General features: G+C 38.7%; 1 protein-coding gene across 1 annotated transcript in view; it reads right to left on the bottom strand.

The window, feature by feature from the left end:
* Positions 1-873: 873 nt before the first annotated feature.
* Positions 874-27,572, bottom strand: part of LOC142086626 (protein FAM169B-like) — a 39,619-nt gene continuing 12,920 nt past the window's right edge. The window contains exons 3-9 of the mRNA XM_075159854.1: positions 24,686-24,785; positions 17,934-18,019; positions 16,182-16,356; positions 8,439-8,621; positions 5,402-5,530; positions 2,266-2,327; positions 874-1,259 (exon numbers count right to left, since the gene is read on the bottom strand). Of these exons, the coding sequence (XP_075015955.1) occupies positions 1,038-1,259; positions 2,266-2,327; positions 5,402-5,530; positions 8,439-8,621; positions 16,182-16,356; positions 17,934-18,019; positions 24,686-24,785 (957 nt within the window). The 3' untranslated portion in view covers positions 874-1,037. The remainder of the gene's footprint in view (positions 1,260-2,265; positions 2,328-5,401; positions 5,531-8,438; positions 8,622-16,181; positions 16,357-17,933; positions 18,020-24,685; positions 24,786-27,572) is intronic.

The following is a 27,572-nucleotide window of genomic DNA, read 5'->3' as shown; positions in this document are numbered from 1 at the left end:
GTACCTACAATGCCTGCCTACAGAACTGTCTCCCTGGAAATGCTGGATTAGTTTCTGGAAAGAAATAGCTACCTCTCCTTGTTCCAAGGCACACAGTTAAGAATTACAGGCTGCTGGATCTATTCAGGTTCATCAGGATCCTACTGCTGTTCACTACTGAGCCTACCTCTTTGCACAGTCTTCTCTGCCACTGGACTAAAGATCTGATGCTTAAAGAGTTTCACCTGTAATCATCAATACAATATTCAAGCTTTAGAAATTCCTCACTAAAAAAAAATTCTAATACAGAACCAGCTTGTGGTGAAAGAACAAAATTTCTTTACCAAGCTGTAACATGAGTAATCTAGTGAATATACTTTCAAGTTAATTAAATGCAAAACATTAGGAAAGACCTACAGGAAATAAAACATGCGATATGTAATCTACACAAAGTTCTACACCCTGAACTTACACATAGCATGATCACAGTGCCTGAATTTAAAGGCAGTTTAAGGCCTGTAGCTTGCTCACTCTTCTTCTCCGTATCAAACTTTTTCTGCATTAATGGAGTTTGTATGCCATCCTGTCCACCACAGGGTTTAAGGCAGACTTTTCTGCCAGAAAAGCTTAAGTGAAAGCAATTCAAGATCAATTGTTCTCTTTCAAAGGAAGGTTACAGCTGTCATTCTGATGCTAACGTGTGTTGCCGTACCTCTCTTCCATAATGCAGGATGTGGTTTCCATAGAAATATCTTCTGACATCAGTATCTACAAGCTCTCCAATTATTCTCTTTTGGACATCTCATGCAATACAATAAAATCTTTTCAGAGCAGGATAATAACTAGGCTCAACTACTACTTAATTACTTGGTGAGAAGAAAAAGAAAAGGACAATTAGCAAACAGAAACTTTATTTAAGACAAAATACAAGATGGAGAACATGTCTTGCAAAAAAATTGTATCTTACCTGAAGAAATCTCTCCAGCGTTACAAATTATGAACAGTCAATTACAATTTTTAAGACCACACTGAGATTTTGCTGATTTTTGAAAGTGCAATTATGGTATAATTCTGAATTGTTTGGTGGCCTTGTCTCCAACTAAGCCCCCAGGGCCTGCTCTTTTTCTGAATCCTTTGCATTGCTGAGTATTCGCTGCACCTTGTTCCAAGTCCTCTTGTTCAGGACCCTGTGAGTTCAGAGTCTCTGCTGCTGCTGTGTCATCTTTTTTTTCTGTGGCATCTCCTGCCACTTTCCCAACACCAGGAATGTATTCAATGCCCTGAAATTAGAACCAAGACAGAGGAAACACCAAATTACACACAAACAACAAAAACAGTGACTTGATCCTAATATAAAATGCCGCTGTCAACCAAGGCCACCATAAACATGCAAGGCAAGAAACTTAGCTGCATTGTTTGTATAGAACAGCGTCATTCCTGCTGCTCTGCTTGAGTTCCCAGAAGTGTCAGCAAAAAGAAAACTGGGAGTACACAGAGCCTTGATCTGGCTGGGTGGGCTCTGAAGCCATGACCACAGCACATAACGCAAGAGCGTGCACCACAGGGGCCAGTGCTGTCATAGCTCCCCCAGGAGAACCATGTCTGAAGAAAACAAACTGATTTAATTGTGCGGCAACCAAAATGTACTGGGGAAACAACCCCTACAGCTTTTTGTTTTGCTTCCACTCGTCTCTCCTTTTTCTTTATTACTTGAAAAAGCTTCATTACTGTGATTTGTTTTCTCAGATACATGTATCCCTAACTAGGTTTAGGCTTCATTCAAACCTCTCAGCCTGTTTTAGGCCCCCATCCTGCAAAAAGCTAAGCACAGTCAGATCTGCAGCTCAGTAGTGGGATAAAATAATTAGGACCATAAAGACCTTGGGTTACTCATTCTAACGGTGTCACACTCAAGCCCCTGAATAGGCACAGGGAAAATCACAGTTCAGTTCAGAAAGCCATTGCATACACAAAGGTTGGAATTCGCTGTATGCCAGCTTGGTTACAGTTCCCTTATGTCAAGGATCGAACTAAAACATTTAGCTGTATCTCTATCCTGTACTCTTTAGCCTCTCAAACTACTATAGCTATATAAATTAGATCTATGAATCAATTATGTGTATGTATATATATTATATAGCTATTATTACCTACATAAACAGTAGTAAAAAACCACCTATAGTTGTCTGTGAAGGTCTCTCATATTTAAACCTCACTACTTCACTAAAAAGGGAAAAGGCCACCAATGAAAAAGAAAGTAATAAAATAGAAAACTAGTCACTGTACCTTACTCATCTGATCCACATCTGATTGCCTGGGTTTACTGGATTGAAAACCCACTTCAGTCTCTGGAGAAATGGGGTGAATAGTTTTGCCCCAGAAAGAGGTTAAAAAGGAAAAAATGTTAGCAGACTTCCAGGGCAATTTTCATTTAAAAAACACGTCAGAAAAAGCCACCTAAATGCTGCCTTCAACCCCTTTTGCCTTGCTTTTGTTAATTAACCAAACCAGGGTGCTGATGACACTACCACAAAAGACTAAGGTGAACAACTATACTAGAAAGAAAATGTCTCTGGGTCTTTCTTAGCTTGAAAGTTCTGCTACATAGATAATCCATTCATCTCTTACAGCAAGAAAACCCATATCCCTTCCTCCCTTTCAGAAAATGCAGATACTTTGATTAATTCAGATAAAGGATTATAAGCAATCATTTGACATTGATTTTAATTTTTGGTCAATCTGCTTATTTTTTGCATTAGCTTTACATTTACATGCTTTATGTATATTACTGACCTACTTCAAAACAGCTCAATTCACTGCCTGGTAGATTTAGCAACTAGGAGCAAATCACGCTAAATGATTTCTGTTCCTCCAATCAGCCTCAGAAGAGAAATGTCACTATGTTCCTGTTACTGAGACTATTTGCTGTAAATAAATCTCTCCATTTTTCAAACAATAAGAATTAATTCAGAATGAACAATTGCAGCTATGTGTGACAACATGCTACAGAGCTTTATTGTTATAGATATATGTATACATGCAGACAGAAATAGATGTGTATATATATGTCTATGTGTCTGTGTACATCCAAATTGAAGTATCCGTTGCAGTAAACAGACTGCTGCAGTTTACCTGTACTGCCACTAGATGCAGCCACATAGCCTTGCAAAATTTAGAATTCTCACCTTGGGGTTATAGAAACCTTTTTCAGAATATCTATGATTGCTGAATTCTTACAACATTAATAGTATTCAATCCTGAGTACTGGAGAAAAAAAGGTAATATGAGCAGAATTTTCAATTTTTCTTCTCAATAATTTTGTTCCAAAACATAGCACTGCAAATGTCGATGAGGATCTAAGAAATCAGAGCTGAATAAGATTTGTCTATTTTCATGGTTGTTGCCATAGGTCCAGATTGGAGCTGACAATATTGAATTATATTGTGTTTTGTTTTCTACATAACAGAGCGAGTAGGAATGATGCACTACGTTCCCAAGTGACCCCCTAAAGATCTAAATGACTGTGCACGTATGGAACAGGTAAGCGTACAACTCCAGTGGTTTCCATTCTATGCCACATCATTTTCCTCTCTGTGTCCCTATACCACAACTCTGGAAACACAAGCTTCTCTTTACACGTATGGTAAGCAACACACTAGGTTAGATGATAAAGGATTCCTGCACTCAGAAAATGTTTCCGCTTTATCTACTACTAACATGATAGCATGAAGCCCTGGAAAATTCTCTTGTTATTTCCTCACCAGCTATCAGAGCTATGCAGGAGTAACGCTGCCTTTAGGACAAAGCAAAACCAGGGAAACTCTCCCCTAGTTTTAACAGACATTCTCTGTCCTGTACTCTCCTTTGGTACTTCCCTGGGTGCATAATATGCACAGTACTGGGATAATACAAGCACAAGCAGCACACAAGTAGATTCCAAATGTAAAACAGATATAACGTATTACACACAGTTTTAAATACTGTTTTTATAATGGGTTGATTTTCCACTGAAGATGGATGAAATAAAGCCTGTTCAGCACATTCAGTGTAAAGGAAAGTGATGCCCAGTGAGCTGTGCACCAGAGTGGAGAATATAATTTAAAAACCAGATTTTTATTATATATTTTAGTGCCAAATTCACTTGCTTCTGCTCCCTTCCACTATAAAGATCACATGGCAATCCACAATCCATATAAATATATATAAACCTGCACCCCATTTCTAGTTTATACTTGCCCTCATTCCTCTTTTTGTAGATATGAGATATCTCATCTACGTGCCGAACTGGCCAAGGCAGTTCCCAGGCCTCACGTGTATTTTTTACTGACAGCCACTCTGGTGGAATTATATTTACCCATGTTTTGGCTCGTTTCTCTTTGTTTGTTTGTTTTTGTAGAAGATGGCAAAAAGAAGAAATTAAAAAGAAAGCATACTGTCCTCCAGAATCCGCCTTCTGTTTGCTAATCTGATCGTAGTTCTCTTCAATTGCCATTAATAAACTGAACTGAACAAGATGGATTAAAGGGAAGAGCAACACCAGTTTTTGCTGGTTTAAAGCATAAGGAATATAAATATAATGGCTTCAGAGGAACCCAGCCTAGGGCTAAATTCTGACTTAACTCTCCTGTGGGGTGCTGCAGACAAGATGAAACGCAATGTCTCAACTGAAGGTCCCCAAGCCAGTACAAAGCAGGATAGATGTGGGAAGGCATGGGAGCAATTCGCTCTGCAGCACTCCTCGCTGCATTTCCAGAAAGAGACAATGTGTGCCCTTCTTTTGGAACCTAATGCTTATCACAGCTTGTGTGCATGCAGCAAAGGGGCCTGTCTGGATCCCCAAGCCAGCTGAACAGATTACATCAACAAGATTCCCATATGAACTGTCAAAAGGTTTTCCCACTCTGTTGCTATCTTTCGTGAAGTAGGCAGAAAATGCTCCCAGCAAGAAGGATTTACCCTGTAGGAGAGTACTTTGAATCTTCCAAAAGCTGTAATGAAAATGTTTGTGCTTCCATCCAAGAATGGTATTGGCAGCAAATTGAAGGTAATTAAACACATTGCCCATTGGCCATACAAAAGAGAAACAAACCCCTCTCTATAACCCAGACATTGTGTTGTGCAACAGGAATTTTTTGGGCTAACTTCTACCCTGCTGTAAGTGCACTGCAATGGGAGTTACAGCCACTTTATGCCAAGACTGTGCTTTGTTCAGTATCTCTCAGATGCTCTGTAGTTCAATTTCATTACCTCATAATTTCTAAGAATTGTCCTGTTTACTGGAACTGGACTGCACACTCAGTAGTTTCTCCATGTGCAAACAACAGAGAAACCACCTATCTATTATCACTACCTAACCCTTGATTTTATTTCTTATCTTTATATAGCTAACATGGCTAAGTTCACACTGTTTATTTTAACTCACTTCCTGCAGAGGATGACTCCATCTGAATTTTTAACCAGATATTCACTCGCTGGCTCCAATCTCCTGGTGCTTCCACCTCCCACAGTCGCTTCTGCTCCTCGGGATAAGTCTGCAAGAATTTCTGGCAAACTGAATAGGAGAAACCAAGGGGTAAAAGCATGAATGAGCAAAAAGTACAGTGGAAGAGGGAGTGTATTCTCTCCCGGAAATTCTCTCAGACCTACTTTCATTAGTTCCTTTGGAAATCTTTTCTTCTCTCTTCCCATCTTCCTTTTTTTTCTTCCGGGGCTTTTAGGAAAAGTTTATGTGGAATGACCTAAACAGGCATGAGTGAATCCTGTCCATCTGCTTCAGTCTAGATTACTTCCTTGTAAGCACAGAAATATAGGACTTGAAATGACTTACTGAGCCACCTTCTTCTGGCACTGCATCACAGAACTATCTCCAGACACTTAGTAGGTTTTAGACTAACAGCAGTGCAAGTTTTTTCACCCTCACTACTCTGAAATGAAAGCTGTTTCAGTATCTCCCAGCTTTAACCATTAAGAATGCTACTCAAATTTCTATTTATAAAGAAAAGCTTTGTATCCGTTTGCTCTTGGGCCAATACCATCCTCTGTTTTTTACTGGCTACCCTATACTCCGTTGCTGGGGTTCATTTACTTCTTTGGGTGTGGAAAACAGGAAATAGGAAGAACTAACAGAGGAATAACAGGGGTACCCGTGTCATATTCCCACAGACGTCTTTGGCTGTCAGTACACACCGGACATTAATATAATTTGGATAAACAACCAAATTTAGGTTTGCTTATGTTATCAAGCTGAAATCTGTCTTATTTAGAGGTTTCCTTAGGATGTCTTGCAGAGCCAAGAGGAGGCATATATTGTAGGACAAACAGTTAAAAAAATTTAACGGGGATTTTTAAACTTTCCTTAACCACCGTTCCATCAGTTCCATCAACTGTACTAAGACAGCAACCTGTAAACAACAAAAGTATTTTCCTGTTCTCCTCTGTCCATTCCGGTTCATCATACTACAGAATGAATCTAGCTGGGTCATTTATCTTCAACATTCAGCTGAGTTTAACATTGGGATGTTGAAACAAATACTCTAATTCTGGTATGTAAACATTTGCCTCACATTAATGAGCAGATCACTGTCATTAATTTTATCCAAGGATATCAAAAGTAAATTAATTATTTCAATAAAAGCTACTGAAAGTAACATATATACCAAAATAGAGATATATACTAAATGGCTTTTTACTTCCTTCTAGGCCTCTGTAGCACATTAAATAACATGCTAGTGCAAACTGTGCACATTTAGTACAGAGATTTAGAGTAAAAGGTTGCATTCTTTTGTCAAAGTAAGAAATTGTAGTTCCAATGGAATTTTAAAAAGGCAGTGACTTCAATATACTCAAAATTTACAGTATTAGTATTTTTATAAAAGTAGGACCTGGAAAACCTAATTAGAACATGATACAAGTCAAATATATTCACTATTAGCTCTAATCTTAATTGAGATGAAAGGATAGCCTTGCAATATATCACTAGCATTAACACATAAACAATGCAGCTTTCTGATCCATAGTGTCTAAACCATTGATGTTTATGTCTAAGCCATAGGAAAATTGATATTATTGGGAGAAGGGAAGACGGTTGTCAATACTATTCCTTCCTGAATTTAGAAGTAGCAGTAGCTTAGAAACTCCTGGGGTACATTTCTATACATTGGGGTACATTTGTATACATTCAATGACACATACTGACCAAGAGAAAGAACAGATACAATCAAAATTTTGTTGACACTTATTAGGAAATGGCTAAGTGTCGTGGTTTAACCTGGCAGGCAGCCAAATACCACGCAGCCGCTCACTCACTCCTCCCGCCCCCCCAGTGGGACGGGGAGAGAATCGGAAGGGTAAGAGTGAGAAAAACCCGTGGGTTGAGATAAAGACAGTTTAATAGAACAGAAAAGGGAAAATAATGATAATAAATAATGATAGAATATACAAAATGAGTGATGTACAATGCAATTGCTCACCACCCACGCTGACCAATAACCAAGTAGTGATCGGCACTTCCTGGATCACGCCTACCGTTCATATACTGAGCATGACGTCACATGGTATGGAATACCCCATTAGCCAGCTGGGCTGGCTGTCCTGATTATGTTCCCTCCCATCTTGTGTACCTAGCTCAGTCAGTAGGCACGGGAGCTGTCCTTGGACTAGGAGGGTACTTAGCAACAACTGAAAACATCAGCGTGTTATCAACATTCTCCTCCTACTAAATCCAAAACACAGCACTAGGAAGAAATTTAACCCTATCCCAGCCGAAACCGGGACACTAAGTCAATAGAAACATCCCCAAAAAAATGATGGTAAAGATTGTATACCATACAGAGAGAAACTTTAGGAAAAAATGCTTTTCTAAAGAAAACAGTTTTACAAATAATGTGAGCACAGATATTTTCTGTATATTTTACTAGCAAAACCAGAACTTCAACCTGAACACAGAGAAGATGTATAACTACTTAATGATCTTTTAAAAGTGCCAAATGTTCAAAGACAGTCAATATGAAACAAGTACTGGATGAATGAGCAGAGTCCAGGTATATGGCTTATTAAATCTTATTTCTTACAAATGCAGTATCTACAAGAGCATTATGTGCGTGGTGTAGGCTTGACAACATCTTATGATTCTTTTCCTGCTGGTGTCAAATAAAATGGGTAAGTCACTGTTTAGGGCAATGACACAGTTCTATTCCTAAGAGAGAACGACATAAGAATATAAAATGTCCAACAGGCAGTATGAGTTTTATGCTTCTCATTGTCTTACATAAATATTGGCCTACCTTTCTACAGGAAATCCCAGATGTTTCAAGAAAAGTAACCGGTTGCACGCTAACAACAGTTCAGTTCAGACAAGTGCACCGAACTCTTATACAGTTAAGAAAATCCTACCAAGACCATATTGAATTTTATACATTATACATGACCCTTACCTAACGCTTCCACATCAAACAATTTACCTTGATACATCGCAGCAGAAATAGGGCAGCTGATCCCCAAGGCATCCTCAGCCATGAAAGACTGACAGAAATCATGCAGCATTTTTATCCCTAGGCCACCTCTTCTGTACTTTCTCCGGACGAATATAGTATCCAAAACCGGCAGCAAGTAACATTGACTGGTTGTACCATCACATAGGCTCCCTGAAAACGGACAGTAAAAAAATACATGAATTTGAAAACAAAATTGGTATTGCTGCACTAACTAACCGCTGTGTGATTCTAGCCACAAATACTGCCCTGATACCTTTCCACAGGCTATGAGGATGACCCCAACTGAAGTGCATTTGCATAGACAGTAAAACACATTCCAGGAGAAAGATTTGTGCCATCAAAATGAGAGGACCTGCTTAATAGGTGGTTGACAGGTCTCACCATAGTATTTTACAGACTCCGGTTCTTCATAATCAGACCATCTAGGTACACAGGCAACGCACATAGGAAAGTTCACTGAAAAGATATAACTGGGCTATAGCCAAAGAGGCATAAATATTCGGAATGTAATCTCAGTATATTCCTTTAGCTTTTAGCTATTCTAGTAAATCACCCCACAAACTCTTTTTATGAAATACACTGAACTACACAATGCAGTATGACCTAAATGCCCAGAAGGTCTATAATGCCTGATGCAGCTGGACAGTGGAGAAGGATTCCAGAGAAAACTCCCATACTGTTTAAGCTAACAATTGCATAATGACTGCAGGGAGAGAAGAGAGGCTCTCTTGGCCTCTGCATACATTGCTGTTGTGCCTCCCCAAATGGTATGGTAATACTCTGAAGTATGAAACTTGACTGGCCCCATCATTTACACCTCCTTTCTGACTTTTACTGGTCACAACCCTTTTCCTGTCTTTGATCTCCTAGTTCAGTAAATTCTGTAGACAGCTGTACAAAGGAATACTTCTCTCTTTCCATTGCTGTTAGCTGTCAACACATACCCAGGAGTCATCTTCAAACCTTTGTTGGTAAGAGAACCACACAAAAAGTAAGTGTTGGGGTTGCTCCACCTGAAAGTGGAAACAGACTCCTAACTGCTCACACTCGCAGTGACTCCGGGCCGGAGGAACAGAAGTCCCTCACTCACCTCCTTCAGAAAACAGAGCACATGCCGGGCAGCCCCAACAACCCAGCCGTAACAGGGAGGCAAATCACTTTCCAAAGAGGAAGAACCATGTCTGAGAAAGCACCAAGTAGAATCCAAGTGATAGCTAAACTCATGGCAGCAGCTTAGGTTCAACCTTACACTGCAGCACACAAAAGTCACACCTCTGTAGGAAGGTGAGTATAGACATTAATTAAGGCGTTTGGGTATAAAGCCATAAACAACTGAGTGGTGCATTTTAAGAAAGTACTGTAAGTGCTTTGTCAGTCACTCTATTTCTACTGAGTGGTAATTTATCACACATGTACATGCTTCTAGTCCATCGCTTGAACTACTACTATCAGTGTTAAACTAGGATTTTCACTCAAGGACGGTCCTTGCTAATAAACACATTAAGTCAGTCACTTGAAATCATGGGGACATGACATAATGCTCTACATGTGGACAAAATACAGACTCAAGTATAAGCCTCCAAACTATTAAAACTCAGTTCTCAGTGAAAACTGTCAAAAAAAATTAGAACCAAGGGATTTATTTTGCAATCATGTTTTTGTAAACTCAAACTGGAGTCAAGAGAAAGTTGATTAAGAACAGACATTCAAGGTCCAAAATTTTAATGTTCACCCTAAACAACTTAGGGTCCTATTGCAGGAGGTAAATCAGCAATTCACTGTACAACTTTCATTCAGTGCAGAATACCATAAAAACAGAACCTTAAACTACTTGACAGCATAAGCATTCAACCCTGAAATGAATGACCAACATCAGTTCACCAACTACACAGAAACATCTCACTGATTTATTTTCATTTTTAGAAAATATTTATAAAGATTTTATGCTGCTTCTATCTGGGTACATGCAGTTTAAATAGAAATGGATACCCAGGCCTTTATAACAGAAAAATATTACATTTTCATACTTCGTTGCTTAAATCTCATCAAGACCACCTCGGTTTTCTTTCTTACCACTTACTAGCGTACCACTCAGTCTAGTTTTCAGTGTCCTGAGACATGAAACTTTCATCACTAAGACCTATTTCACAGTTTCACAGATCTCCTATTGAAAGGCTGTTCCTAAATTCCAGTATAAGACTTCTACTTAATAGATCCATTTTTGATTTATCACATCCCCATAGCTATCTTAAACTGAAGTCTACTTCTGTTCCTTGAGTTGGTGTCTAGTACCTGGCCTGACTTTGATTACTCTCTTTTCTGGGATGCCAATTCAGCAAAGCATACGTGACTATATTTCATTCTAGACCCTGATTTGTCAAGGCTGTAGCTCTCCATTTAGCAAGAATCCACGTCACACATGCTCAGCCATACAACAAGGGTATGTAGCTACATAATCAAGCCATTCCCATCCAGGCTTGGTCCACCCCTGCTTAATCAAAGTGCATGCTTAACTTCAAACACATGTGCAAGCGCATTGTTGGAAAAGGATGGTTTGTGGTGGTGTTTATAACCTTTCAATATTTGTAACACATGATGGGTAGTTACGCTTTTTTCATGAGCCAAAAAATTGAGTATATCCCCAGTCCTATTGTTAGCTGCCAGCCCAACAGAGATGTTGGGTTCCAGCAGTGTTGCACCATACATTCTAAGACAGGGACAAACTTTTCCTCATGAAGTCAATAGCTTTAAGAACTCCTGCATGTTGCAAGTGTCCTTATAAGTTTATTATTATCTCATATAGCCTGTCTCCTATAAATCTTGATGAGACTGCTGTGAAGCAATCCCAGGAGCTGAGTGATTTATGTCTATGCTCCTAATTTTGTGTTGAGAAGATGACAAAAACTTGTAATGTCTAAAGACACTGTAAATAAAGAAACCATGAAACCATTCTTCACCTTGTCCCTGGGAAACATATTAGAAGAGTCATAGCCCACAGCCATTTGAAATAAAATAAACAAACAAACCAACCTTTGGAACAAAGGCCACTTTGTCTCTAGTGCCCATCCGATAGCAAAGAGGTTACCGTAAGCTAACAGTGGCCCAGAAGTGACCACTAGGCTCTCACACATTTGGTTCAGAGGTTTGTTTCATTGTTGAAACACACAGACTTAAATTTTGAGGTGAGGGAGGAGACAGGGAAAATAAGGGCATTGGCGATGGAGATGGAAGTATTCATACAGTCTGCCCTTTGAAAGCTTTTGATCTGTTTGGTTAGGTCACGAGTGCCAAATGACCAACTTAAGAGCCAGCAAAATGGTAAACAGATATTACAAGGGCAGGAAAGCAGACAGCCATTAGCATTCCCAAAGAGCCACAAACCAGAAAGAAAAAACAATCCAGTCCCCACATCCAACAGACCCAAACAAAACAAGGTTGTGCATACTGACTATTTCCCTGCTGAACAAGTTGGCTTGGCACACACATGTTTGGACAGGCCTTAAGCAGGCTGAGTGCTTGTATAAAGGGTGGGGAATATTTCTGCTGAATAGAACCCAAGGTCAACCCATTGTGTGAGTTTGTATGTGAGAGGGGGAACAAAGGTTCTGGCTTGAATAAAATTAAATGAATTCATGTCTTGACTGGTATGTAGTCATTTAATTTTTATTACAGCCAGAACCTTCAGTCTGCCTCAGAAATGCACATTAAAAATATTATTGCTAGAAAACAGAGGGAGAGAAAAGCAATTATCCAACAAGATTTCAGCTAATTGTCTGTCAGGTTAACTTCAATTCCGGTTTAATTTTTTTTTCTAAAAGAAATGTACATAATCAGTGAAAAATAAAAACCCATTATTTTTTTAGGGATCTATTTCTAGAGAATACCACCTGGGCCACCAAAGTATTAAAAGAAATTTGCGAAGGCTTGTATGAAGAAAGGTGTGAAATGGATTTTAGCTTGGGTAGCCACTTCCAAAGACCATCTCTAAGGCTCTGGCGTAGCAAAAAGCAGAGACTGGGCCAGGGTTGCTTTGCTGCCTACTTTTTATCAGCTTAGAGTTTTTGCAGTCAGGTGTTCCCAAACTGTGATTTGTGAAGCATCTCTAAAGAATGAATGAGAAGCCAACAATGCATTTACTCCTGGTTCAACTGCATGTTTTACAGCCTTCTCAGAGGACCCAATTTTGTTACAGCTGGTTTGACTCACGTCACAGAGAACACTATCTTTGTCCACACTTTTACTACTAAGGTTTGACAAAAGGGACACAGCAAGCTTGGGAAGGGACAAGCTTTGACAATCTGACTCCTTTGCTTTTTGTACCGCAGACAGCTTGGTCCGCAACTGGGCAGCTCCTTTGTGTTACAGAAACAGTAATACGTAACAGTAGGAAAAAAAAGCTGTATATAAAAAAGGGGGTTAGTTCTGTTTTATACTTAAAGGGACTAAGACACTCCTGGCTCATAGCATCCTCCAACTTCCTTACTGATTTATTTGCATTATGAATCTTCTACATTCTCCTGACATTTATGTGAAGTGGTAAAAGTCCATTTTCAGTAATTACTAGTCCTCAGTAAATAAAAAAGAAAAACTTTCAGGAATTACATGGTCTCATTGAACAAAAAATAGTGTCAGTAACCGTGGTCATTAATCCTACATCACTACACAAAACACATTGGTTTTGAGGTTTTCACACAGATTTAGAGCATGCCAAGAAAAAAATCTGAAAGAAATACTTAAAAGAATATAAAATAGATCTCAAAACCAAAGTATCTATATGAAGGCTTTCTGCAAAATATTTCATTTTCAGGTTGCTGTCTGCAAAGAAAGGTACAGGGACAGGGAACTGTCATTTCCTGTTGCACTTCTAACTAGCTGCATTCAGTGAGGTCTAACCCCTCAGCTGTCTAATATGGAAGCTGCTGACATAGATAAAATTGGAGACATTTATCTTGGCACGTGACAAAGTGTCTTATCAGCCTCATTAGTGGCTTACTACGTCTCATCAATCTTTAGTATACCCAGTGGTAAATGCTGCATGCCTGTCATTGGACAGGAATAGGCACATACCAGAGAGGCTAAGGTGATGATCTGTGTAGTCATGAATAAATTTTGTTTTAATAAAGGTGTCTAATGCTCACGAAAAGTGATAGTCTTGAAGAATGAGTCTTCTGTTTATCTACACAACAGGTGCAGGATGGCCAGTGTCAGTAGTTGCCAAATTGTCTCAAAACCTTGACTTGCAGTTACGGCGTCTCTGAGCAAGGCGGGTGCTCAAGACCATCTGTCCCTCTTTAGCTAGACTATCGAAAGAGATCCAGTTAAGGATGTTCATAAGTCGGATGGATGTGTGGAACTGGACCAAAATTACCAAGTTCACTTTGTACAGGTCACCTAGGAACTGGCAAATGGAAATGACTTTACAATATTGCCAAGATAGTTAATTGGAATCACTGAAGTCCATTGAAAATTTAGTTTGCATAATGGCACACTAAACCTATAGCAAAGATAGAACAGACTCTCTCCTTCTTGGTCACCGTTTCTGTGATTCATCCAGATGACTTATGTTTGAAATAGCCATGCACCACAGATCTGTTCTGGCTTATTGGGCTCCACTGAAGCAAGTTTTTTGTTGTACCGTAGGTAACGGAAAATTCACAGATGAGAAATACAGTTGAATACAACATCAGCATGAGAGTCTCAATTACCTCGTGAAGAAAATAAAACTATGAAGAATGGCCAGGTAATTGCAGAGCATGGAAATAAAGGGAATCAGAATCACATGGTGGGCACAGGGGAAAATAATTTCTTCTTAGGACCAGAAGCTGTAACAGAGGTCCAGCACAGTGTAAGGTCCTGTACTTAAAGCTGCCCCTACTAAATGTTCTGACCAGGACAATAAAAGGAAAAAGAACTTATATTATGATAAAAAAAAAGAAAAGTTAAAAAAAAAAATCTAAAACATCCGTGTGAAATACAACTTCTAAGAGAAGATATTTATCTTAGCCTGTTTGGGGCCTAATAAATCCATGGCTCTTCTAGAAAGTAGAGAGAATAGGATAAGCCAGAGCATGGCCGGTATAAAATTGAAATCACAGAACTTCAGAAAGAGGAATTATTTTCTAAATGCATACAGCAAATAGCAAAAAGGGGCAAAAACAATCAGTTTCAAGCTTCCCGAAAAGGCTTTGGCAAAAAACTACAGTAATTTGTGACACTGGCCAAAAACTAACAAATATAGCTGCCCAGAGAAAAAAACCACTGGCAACAAAAGACAGATGCTGACAAAGCTGGACTTGAAGAATTTCTATTTTATGTGGACCTGGTTTAAAACCAAACTGTGACTCTCAACTTACTTAGAAACAGTTTCAACTTGGCTAATACTCCACCCATAACAGACTACTGTGCAAATTTATTTTACTGAAGCATGAATCATTACAGCCCATACAAGTGTTTCTTTCCAAAAGCTTTGCTCAGAAATATTTATGGACTTAAAGGAAAATGTACTATGGCAATTGAAGTGTTTGCCAATTACAAAACAGTTCATGAGCATATTCACAGATATATACAAGACTCCTTTATCATAGGCTGAGACTTGACTCGTTATTGATAGCACAGTACCACTGCACCAGCAGTGGTGTACAAGCTCCACCTCAGTGTGAATAAGGATTTTGCACATCCCAAGGCAGCAGAAGAGCAGAACATCTCTTATTGTGCTGGCCTTTGAGACTCTATCAGAGAAGGCACCTTCAGACTGTCCTCTGGAATCAAAAGCAATCCATACCTGTACAGCTCTCAAGCTGTTTCTTATTGTCCCCTTTTGGACAGATGGCTACTGATTGCTGACTTGAACAATACATTTACCTCCAAAGATACCAATACTCTATGTTTAAGCTGCTGGTATCAAGATGACACCCATGAATCTTAAACACAGACTGGTAACCAGCTCCTACATGGGGGTATGTACTCAACTGCATGCGTGGAGTTATTCTAATGAAGCCTTTTCTACTCTAGATTGGTTAATTGCAATGTATCTGCATTAATACAGATTCTGCATTAATACAGATTCTATTTAATAAAAGACCTTCACTAACGCTTATACTGGTGCAAGTATCCCTAAAGAATCAAATACGTTGTTTCTTTTCTACGCTAGTTAATCAATTAATGATGAAATCAATTAATCGTCATCCTTTAAATTGGGAGTACCACAACTGGACAAAGCATTCCAAGACTGATCTAGTGCATACATCTTCCTCTACACAACCCAGCCACCGCTCCTTATGCATCCGAGGATATTGCCACTTCTCACCACCAGCCATTCCGATACACTGGTTTTCCACTGTGAACTGTGCTCCTTTTTTCAGATATCATTCTTTCCAGGATGCAGTCCTCCATTCTGTGGGTAGGCCCTGCATTCTTTGTTCCTAGATGTACGACCTTCTACTTGGCTGCATTAAAGCATATTTTATTGGAATAAGCCAGTACCTCAGATCACTCAGTGTAACTGAGAATAGAGTTTGGAGCCATCACGTTTAAATGAAAGTAATGTGGATGGCTTCCAAATTCTGGGAAGGTTTGTTCCCCAGATTCATTCTGAGAGAGATTTGATATAAAAATGTAAATGAGAGCCAGGATTATTTATACTGAAAGATAAACAAATTACATTTCTAGCTATTAGGAACCAATGGAAATGTGTCTCTAAAATGATCTTACCTTTCATCTTGACCGAGTAAAAGGCAACAGCCTCGCCATTTCTCCAGAGTATCTTGGCACACTCGGTGGCAGAGTGAGGTAGAAAGAATGCATCATTAGCTGAACTCTCTTCCAGCATTCCAAAAATAATGTAGTTCAGAACAAAGAGGACAATCCTTTCTCCAAATGTCTGGACCTTAGAGAACAAACAAAAACAGACCAAAGAAAAATGAAGCAGAGAATAGTATTTTGCATTTCATAAAAGGCTTCAAAGTTAAAAGGGGCTGGGAAGGAGGAGGTCAGGAAACATGTACACTTAATTTGGGGAAAATACTTCATGAATTGGTTCAGATAGAATAACAAAAACAGTTTTTCCCAGTGTTCCACCCTCTATCCAGAGGGCATAGAATAATTTAGTAACAATTTATAAAGCTTGACATATCTCCTGTTGTCACAGAGAGGAATTCTAAAGCAGCAGGAAAAGAAGTATCTTGACTGTAGCCACAGCGAACTAGTCACAGATCTGGAAACAGGATCGAGGTAATCTAATCCTACCTAAAAGTGAAATAAAGACAGGATTCACTGTGTTATCCTGGTCACCTCTGCCCTATTACCTGTCTTGCCACAGCATCAAAGAACTTTAGTGGGCCAGGACCTTACTGAGGTAGACACTATATAAAACAGAGAATAAATACAGCTTATAATCTAGGTGTAACATAAAGAGTTTTTATGCCGTGCTTCTTACTAGACAACCAACAGGACAGGGAGATGGAGGAATATAAAGGAACAGATCAGATTGGTCATCAAGGTAAAAAGTGGTGCCAACAAGCTTTATATAAATGCTGAAAAAGAAAATGCAAGTTTCCACAAATAATGACAACTTACGTCTTAGTAATGAGCTAGAAGGGGCAAGTTTTCTATTTTCAGATATTTTTTCATTCTCTGTTGATACAGCAGATGCTTGAAAGCCTGAAAGCCTGCGTTTCTGCTCCAAGTTCTATCTTCAAGGATTTGTATCTCAAAATCCCTCCAGTTCAGTTACCCACAAAAAGCCTACTTAATTCAGCGAATAATTAAACTCTATGTATAGCACATATTAGGGAAAGATGATAAAGGAACAGAACCATTAAGGACCAAAGCTGGACACAGAGAGTTGGGTAGGAAATGGAACTGACTTTAATAGCCTCATGGCAACACAAAGCTCACATGCAGTAGGCATCTGACTTCTTAGTTTAAAACAGACTACAGGCTACCCAAATCTCTCAAATTATGAAAAAGTAGTTGTATCCTACTAAGATAATTTATTTGGAAAAAGAATTACAGATGTAGAAACTATTAAATAACAACCATTTCATAAAATGAACACAATATAAACATTATTCAAGGCAAAAAAAATCGTAAGTAGCTAGATAAGACATTGTTCCAAAGGTTAGTAACACCTCCCATCAGACAATCAGTCAAGAAACACTGTAACGTGAAGAGTTATTGCTAATGCAGTAATTCAGGTTATCTGATTATTTCTTTAGTAGGCAGTGAGGGTAAACTAAAAACAAAAACTAATAAATCCCACAGATGAATCATAAACTGCATGCACAAAATTGTTTAGAGAGGGTTCATGTGCATGTCACTGTGCAGTGGGAGATATGTGAAGTACATAGCCCAGATTCCACAGGTTATAAAGCATGAGCTATAGGAGACCAGAGACAATTACACATGATTATTCTAGCTGGAAAGTTCCAGGGTAAAGGCAACTGCTTAAAATAGCATCCTTACCGAAATTAACCCATCTCTAGAAGGATCAGCCGTCTTTACTACATCTTCAACAGGCCACCAACACCGGTTCAAATAAACTGCCAAAACTACAGAAAGAAAAAGACAGGGGAACACATTACCTGCAAATAAATACAAAGTTGGTTCTGAACCTTTCCACAAGCAGCCTCAGATCTACTTCTCCCTCCAGGTGACTCCAGTTTGATCTGCTGTGAGACAGCAGAACAACGCCTGTATTTCAATTTCATCTCCATGTCCCTCAATATCAAATTTTCAGTACCACATATCAAGGCATCAAGTGAAGGTAATTTTTCTCAGGAATTGATGTGACTTTGGTGTGACAACCTGCGTGCCATATGAATAAAGCACTTCCTGCATAATATCTGTTCAGTAGCACGGTAAGCTTGAGTGGCATTTGGGACAAAGAGTGCTACCTATCTGCAAGTTACATTTTTGAAGTTTCTTTCCAACTTTCCCCTGTCCACATGCATACATGCCTGTATTTGCACTCACGCAAGTCAGACACAAAAGTTTTCATATCCGCTTTATCAAACAGCTTTTCAGCTGCCTATGTGATTGACTTTCTATACATCTGTACCTTTAGAGTACAGATTCCTAAATCTCTGCATGAACAGATATTCATGGAAGTTCAAATGCATACAGAGAGGTTTCTATCAATAAAGGATAGTCATATGTACACATAAGTAAGACACACTTCACCCTGAAGCAAAAGTGTATGACCAACCTACATATCAGTCAGGTCCTTGTATAGGTGCTATGCAAAACTTGCACCCTACTGCTTCCCATCCTTCCTGAATTTTTCACATATGCAGAAACAAGTATTTAAACCCTACCCCTACATATTCATCTATAGAATTCATTGCCTGCCACTAGATTTACAAGAGAAAGACTGAAGCAGCAACAGTGACACTGAAATTGCTCCCAAGCCCTGTTCAGAAAGAAAAGTTTTAACACAGGGTCATTTCAAAGGATATAGAATAGATTTTAAGGGTTTAGATTAGGTTTTAGAATAAACACAGAAATTTGATCATTTATGACCACCAACACATCAAGCAGCAAATATTTCAGCAAAAAGTATCCGTACAGTGGTGACATCCACCTAAAGAAAGTACATGGCCACAATTTCAGGAGTGCTCAAGAACACCAGTATCTTTACTGTCTTCAAATAGGGCAGCTAGCATCTCCATTTTTAAACAAAGAGATAAAATATAGTATAGGAAGTATGTTGTAAAGAACAGCACGGAGTTCACACCTCTTGAGTCCTAAGAGAGTGCACCATCTACTGGTTTTCTAAGCTACCCAACTAGGGACAAATATAAGAAAGTTAAAAACCATCTACGAGTTAGAGAGAAATTCACACACAAGAAAGTGAAATGGCTTTAACAGGGTTCATCATTTACCTGTTTTAGCCTCAGGTTATACAAATGTTGCTGATGCGCACAGGTTAGTTTCCTTTTTTGCCTCAGCCTCTACCAGCTCCCACTGGCTTTAAGGCTGGAGATTCCACTTAGCTAACTTATATTTCAAATAAATTATTAAAGCATGTGCCAAAAAGCGTTACACTTTGTGTACTGGGTTAACAATGAAGAAAGTATCACACGCGAGGGCAGATGCCTGTCTATAGCACCAGATTCAATTCATTAAATATTATGCACTTACTTCCATGGGAGTTTCATACTCTTTCTGTGATGGATTCAATCTGTTCCCTCAATCCCTTCACTCTGCTTTCAAATGCAAGCAGCACTGCTCCATTACACATCCATGAAACATGCAGCTACAAAGGGAGCTGAGTCAGACAAAGGGGACATAATGGGCCAAATGCTGACTTTAATGGGAGCTGCACAGAGGTTTGGCACATAGTTCAGACACATACAACACACATAGTAAAGGTCAGAAAAGTTTTAAAAATCTTTGAGGAAAATAGCAAGATGCATTACCATGTTCTAAGGAGCTACTTTTATAGAACATTTACTGTGCTATTCAATAATTTAAATGTGTGGAAGGGAACACTAGTTGACATAGCAACTGTCACATCACATTACTTGAGCAACCTTATCTATATGGATGCCTTCCTTGAAGGAAAAACATTTCTCCAGATTTCACACAAACATATGTACTTTGCTTTTTGTTATAATTTTTCAAGTCAACATCTGGTCCGCAGTTAAATCCATCCATGCTTCCCCATGCTCTCATTTTGGTTTTATAATCAACTTTGAGGAACACTATTTCAAATGCAACCATGTTTTGTGAGACCACATGTTCCTTCACTCTCCTTTCCCAGCCTCATTGTTCCTTCCAAGACATTCAGTTATGTTCACCTGATCATAAGAGATCAAGTTCTTGCCAAAAGTAAGTTACACATATCACCTGAGCCCTGTGAATCATGATGTACACGATTACAATGATCTTGCAATTGCAAGACTTGATGTGCTTGATCTTGCAATTGCAAGACTAGGTGAAATGGATTAAGTCCAATACATTTCAGTTCACAATTAATGGAGTATATACATGCTCAGTTGGGTGGCTTGCCCTGTAAGCACTAGCTTGCTAAACCTCAGTACTTTGATCACTTGCAGTCAGACAAACATATTCAGAGTGTTGCAAGAAGCTGAGAGCCTGTGAAGCACACGATTCCATACCACCACGGGTATTTGGAATACAGTACTGAAAAACACTGAGTTGAATTAGGCACTAAGCACAATGCAATTGTGATTATGAAATGTCTCCTTTTGCTAGGCAAACATGGATTCCTTCCCAAATCAGGTCTGGATTATATTTTTACTTTCTAGGCTATGCTGGCCAAATGTTCCCACACTGGTGTGCAACTATTTGAATGAAATGTGCACATCAGGACTTTACACACAGAGTAAAGCAGAAAAATTAAAGCAACATCCAGCTTGGTTCTTCTTTTTCCCCAGCCTTCATCTGAATTGCTGAAACGCATCCCTCAGTCACAAACTAAAGGCAATGCTATATATGAGACGTAATTTGAGTTTGTTTAATAAGTACAGAATGTACCAATTCTTTACCTTAGATAAAGTCATCTTTACCTTAATTTTGGCAGTACTTCAGATTGATGGTACACTTACAGAGCCTGCTTTTGCCAGATTTCCACCTTGGAAGAAGAATGGTAAATTTCCCCAACAAGTAGCTCCATGCAACCGAATCTACGTCAGCTCTGATAATGGAGCAAACTACAGATCCTACATTAAACTGCATTCTGCAACGTTGACAAACCCTGAATAGCTGTGTCTCCCAGTTCCCTATCTTTAAAATGGAATAAGAGCATTTATCTCTCTCTCCTAAGACTCTTATCAAAATAAATGCATTAAAGCTTGGGAGGCATGCAGATGCTGCAGTAATGGCAGCCATTCAAGTATCTAAGATAGATATCTTTCCTGCAGCCAGTTACATTTTCTTCTACAATTCAAGTTTTACTCAGTGATTTGTTGCAAATGTCTTGTGATAAATGTTCCATGGCATCTAACAGTTATTGTAAATTATTGTATACAGCATACAGAAAATGCCGCAATAGGGTATGTTTATTTAGTGTTATAAAGATGTTAATCACCCATGCTATGCTTCGTAAGCCCTTACAACACAATTTACATTCTCACAAAAATATCTGTACAGATACACTAAGAGAACAGAACACTCAGCCCATCAAAAATAAATTAAAAATGCTCCCAACCAAGCCCAAGTCCTATGGAAAAGCTACCATATCCATGTTCTCTTTGAAATATGGAGGTCATTTCAGACTACAATCTACACATCACTTCTGGACAGCCCATCTGATCAAGATGATCAGATATAAATCTCAGCGTTGGAATCAACCCCTCCTTTAACCTATGTTCAAGAATTAAATGCCATCAAACTTTAAAGCTCTTCACAGGCAAACTTGTAGCTAGGCTGCTAAAAATATTATTTTTACAGAGTCTAAATTATTAGAATTTCAAACATAAATTATTAGTTTGACAATATTTTATTTGGGAACTCTGGGAAAATAAGTATATTACAGTGGATATTATTTCATAAGTATTATATATGTATGCAATATTTAACTATTATAGACGTAAACACAAATGAAGCTGAAAGAGGAAATCCCATCACATATGAACGTCAGACATACAAGGTGTACAGCTTTCTCACTGAGATTAAGGTACTGCCCAGGTGTGTGGTTAACCCCAGCAATTGTTAAGGCTTTGTACAGAGTTCATTTTAGGGGGTGAGGGATGTTGAGGATCCACCAAGAGCAAAGATGGAGATGTTGGAGCGAAGCTGAAGGAACTGATGGTGTCAGGGATAGAGCCAGAGAAGAGAACTAAATTGAAAAGTCTCCAGCCAGGGTTTTGGCAGTCACTAGAACCACCGGAGCAGAGGAAGGTTGTGGCTCTCGGGAGCAATATGATATGGTCTCAAAGCATCATTTGAGCTGTGGCAGAACCAAGCAATGAGGATTCTAACACTTCTTGCTGATTCACTATCCACACCAGTACCTGAGAAGTACACACCTAAATATGCCCTACACATTTATTAGCTGCATCTTCTACTCTGTTTCCAATGGCTTCTCAGTAAAGCACCTCCACCCCAGCATATCCTGGGACACCCTTGGCTGCCTTCCCCCATTGGACTTCAGAAATGTCCAAATGGATTGCAAGAAGAAAAATCAGTGGGCCATGTTTGCATTAGCAAGACTAACACTAAAAAAACTGAATTCATGGAGCAAAACATTTGGTGCAGAGAATCTGATGTTCACAAATTCTAGCCTGGTGCTAAAAAGTAGAAGAGGTTGGGGCACATCAGTGTGCTTCTGGAGTGCATCCTCTAATTTCATTTCAGCCAAAAGTAATCCAGCTCACGCACTCTGAGAGTGCTCCTTGATATGAACTGAAGCACAGTATGTGGGGACAACCAGGAAATTTCCTTCTAAGAGCACTCCTGGTGTGAAGTAAAACTAAAATGCAGACGCACCAGACAGCACATAAGAAAGAGAAGAGATCAACTACAGCAAGATTTTTTGCCTCTCCCATCTGGATGAAACTCGAGTTCACAAGAAAAGTGTAAAGCTCAAAGGAGGAAAAAAAATCATGCAACCTGTTTAGTGTTTTAACTTTCTACCCGTGTCCTTAAATAACGATGACTGAGTTAAAAAATACTGCTTTTCTCTGAAGGAATTGGTTTTGAAACAATTTCATCTGTTCACTGGTCAGGACAAAAGGTCATATAGGTAAGCAAATCCAGATGGACTTGCCACATTAACAGAGTCTGCTGCTTTAAGAGTCAATTCCAAATCTGTTGAACTGTGGGAAAAATATTTGGACAAAATACTTCAAATGTATATACCCATATGTATAGGTATGTACACACATACACACACATCCCAGCAGAATTTAGAGAACTAATGAAAATTTATTAAAACTCATCTAAAGAAAAAAATCACATCAGTCAAATTTGATGTGTGTAGGAAGGCTGGCCACAGGTTTATAGCATATAAAATCCAGAAACAAGAACTTCCAGTAAAATCTTTTAAATCATACTTTTAAAAGGAAATATTAAAAGCCAAATGATGTAGGCCTTACTTAAATAACTAGACTTACTGATCTCTGTGAGACTGTTTCTGTGACTATGGGCTGATGACTCAAGCTAAAGTTTTGCAAGGGGGTCACAGTAGTCAGTCAGTCTGTTGTTTATAATGTAATAAGGTGTTTATTCTGCTAGGTTTAAGCTTTTAATGTAGATAACCCATTGCTTCACAACAGCTCCAACACACCTCATTTAATCTAGGTGGGTCGCAACCTGGGCTTTTGGTAGTATGCAACTTGGAGTCAAGTTTCCTGTTAGTGACAGTGGTATCAAGAGTTGTTACTTATTTCACATTTGCATTTTTTCACATTCCATAGTCAAAGACACTTGCCTAAGAGAGTAAGTAGGAAGAAATCAGGCTGTGTCTGAAGATAACTGCGATCCTGATAGCAGGAAGATAATACTTAGATACAATTATTGATCAAGTCTTAATAACCTGTTCATACTCTACACAGTGACTCACAAAACAGAAACACCAGTAAGCACATGCTGACTTCTACTGCCTGTAACACAATTGCAGTGTATCCTTATCAGGCTGACACATGGCTGTAATAGGAAAACACCAGCAATACTAGCAGTAAGCAAGGCAAAACTGGTAGAGTTTAAAGAATATCTTGGTAGAACTGCCAAATAAAATGGATTTAACTCAATTCCTGAGCATGGTCTCACTCCAAATTTACCCCTCACACACCAGTACTGGAAATAGAAGGCAATTAAACCTACGACTGAAGAAGATATCATAAAATAAAAATAATATTAATAAGAATCAATAAGACCTAATACAATTTCACATATATATTTGCTCTTGTTTAAGAATTTCAGAGTTGTATCCAAACTATAATGCATTAAATTTCACTTCATCCTGAATCAGAAAAATATTACCCCATTGAACAAACTCAGAAAGAGTAACAGATGATTAACAAGGTGCTTTTTCAGCTACCAGCAGAGCTATGCATAGAATTTAAAAGCCCTGATTGTCAATCCTCCCTTCTAATCAGTAGCCCACCGACACAAATCCCTGACAGGTAAACTGAATCCACTTCACATTCAAAACAAAATCCAAAATATTTAAATGTACAAACAAGCAGACCATCTTAAAAGTAAAGAAAATACAACTACTCAAATTTCAAAATATTTTGACCAATTCTAACCTGTCTCTTTATCCTTTGGATCAGTTAACAGCAACATTTTGTAGGTAGGATTATTTCGGTAGAGAGGGACAAAACACACACAGGAATCTTCAAGTTTAACCTAAAAAACAAACAAGCCCTGTAGCTGTTTGCACTGCAAAGCTCGCGAGAAGTATTTCATGTATTAGATGCACTTATATGTTTTACTAACATGCATGGTATAAGCTTAGCACAGAACTCTCTCAATCCTGAACTTCAAGGCACCGAAACATACATAATATTCTAATATTATCAGTAAGTAATGTTAATTTAAAAGAAATCAAGCTACCGAAGTTAGTGAAGACCTTAATGCTGACTTACTATGATTAGTACACAACCTGGCTTTGAACACTGTTACATGCAGACAAATGGTGTTATGAAAGACCAGACACATCAAATAAAAACAAATACAACTTGCACTTCTTACAGCATCGTCCAGCTGAGTACTTGTGGTGTTTTGCAAACAATGAACTAAGCCTCAGGGTACAGGGAGTATCAAAGCATTAGGGCAGTGCCTGGGCAGTTTATCTGTGAGGCACAGGGAGGGTAGATAATTGGCACAAGGTGGTTATGTTGAAGGCAAAGCTAAAATCAAAATGCAGCTCTCGAGCTCTCAGTCTTAGACTAAACTTCTAAATGATGTGACACATAAACACAAAATTACTGTGCTCAAACAGCTCTATATGCATAGAGATGACGATTTCCATATGAATATTGCAAATGCTCTCATGTAAGCTTAGGTACAGGCAAAGAGCGTGCATAATTTAGCACAGTATGTACTGTACTTTCAAAAATCTGGTCCATTGTGTATGTGTGGGTGTGCCTCTCTCTCTAATTGCACCCATTTGTCAGTTTGCTATGAAACTCAAATCAGTCATGTGATACATTTAATATTTCTTGGTGCATGGAAAGAGTAGTATGAATATGGATTATTCAAGATAACAACTTTAAGTTGAAACCAGTGTTCACTATTTTATGAGTCCCAGAATCCTGGGATCATCTATGCGAACACTGGACTCCAGGAAAAAAAATGAAAACTGCCCGAAACCCGTATTCATGAGCTTCCGGAAATCTCAGTATGTTCTGGGGATTCAGTCGTTCTTTGAATGCTTCAAATATAACAGCATCGATGTCATTATGGCACCTGGGAGCGTTACTATAATGAAAAGGCCAGTACTATTTCCAATACTGCTGTGATTGTTATTTTGTTTTATAAGGTAATGTGCACTTTCACAGGTGCTAACAACATCAGCATGAGCCAACCATGGCTTTCTGTGTATGAACGCTGCCAATGCACTTCCATCCTGACTTGCAATAATCCTTGCTATGTGTGTACTGAATGCTTGACCAAAGACCATGCCATACCAAAAAGAAGTTCTGTGACCCGAGCAAGTGGGCTGACAGCCACTTAACACTTGCTAAATAATTATTCATGGTCCTGCCACTTGAAACCCGCTTTAATTCAGATGTACAGAGGAAAAAAAAGCCTGGTAACTACAGCCACTATTCAAACACCAAAATCCTCATTCTTCAGGTTGTAAGTATATAACAGAGATTGTTAGCTGAGATGTTCACTGGGGATGGAAGCTTTACCTTATTACATTTAATTTATTTTTAATTACAAAATATCAACACTCTTTGAACTATTTATTATAGAGTATAAGGAAAAAAACAATACAGCAAAAACATTACCATTACTTATGCCCTTGACTAGCTGTCTGACTGCAGATTAGATTAGACCTGAATAAATGAATGCGAAGAGAAATGTGTTGCTATGAGACTCAAATCAGTCATGTGATATATTTAAGGTTTGATGACAAGCCACAAAATCAAGACAGTTCTGAACCAAATGCCAGAAGTCCAACTTTAACTGATCTCACTGTGCCTAGCTATTGCAGGAATACACACAGCACTGCTTGGGATTTTAACTTACGCTCCCTTCTAAAGGAACAGCAGATGAGCCTTTCAAAGTACAACCCGGCATGAAAGGCTGAGGTAAGCACACAGAAGCCCTAAACTGGGGGATCTTTGCATTTTCAGGTTTGTTTGTATTTAACCCTACATGGTCCACTAGAGGGCATTAAAAGAGTATTTAAAGCTAGTTACATTCACGGCTCAACGATGAAGCTACCCACCTGAAACAGCGTTTTTCTGGAAACTACTGCATATTATTTTCCTAAATTGTAGAAAAGCCACTGTATTCCAAATATTTATTTCAACCAATCCACTTACTGGTTTGATAGTACAATAACAGTTAGCCCAGCATACCTTTTATGATCTAGAAAATGCTGAGAAGGAAAGGTTTCATAGGTTGACTGAAGTCAGAATTTTTAATAGGCCTGCTCAGTCATCTCCAATGCATTCCCCCCAGGTGGCTCAGGAATGGACCCTACAGCATCGGCACCTATAGTATTTATACCATGTATCAATCACATCTGATCAGAATTCCTTTGGGAGAACCCATATTCAAAATTATCAATATAAGTATTGGAAAGAATGGAAACCAAAGATAGACTATATCACAATACCTGTTTAAACTGCACAGTAGAGGCAGAATATAGAGCTGTGCCGCAGTATAAACGTCTATCAAATTCACTTTTGATTCAGTGCTATAAGGAGGTAGGTCAAGATGCAAAGTTCAGCTAAGTACTTCAAACCCTCATCCACACTCAGAGGGTTTTATACTTGCAGTTTAAGCTTATCTTTCATTTGCAGCATGCAAACTATTTGAAATAATGCAGAATTTGCTGATTTTAAGAGATTTGTAATCCAGCCACACCAGTTCACCCCTATTCACAGACAGACTATGAGCACAACCAACAAACGAGTTTGCAAGTATCTAACTTGCAGTATGAAAAACATCCGCCTA

This window comes from Calonectris borealis, chromosome 11, assembly GCF_964195595.1.
Source record: "Calonectris borealis chromosome 11, bCalBor7.hap1.2, whole genome shotgun sequence".
Lineage (NCBI taxonomy): Eukaryota > Metazoa > Chordata > Aves > Procellariiformes > Procellariidae > Calonectris > Calonectris borealis.
The sequence above is the reverse complement of the archived record's forward strand: the minus strand, read 5'-3'. Positions and strand labels throughout refer to the sequence as shown.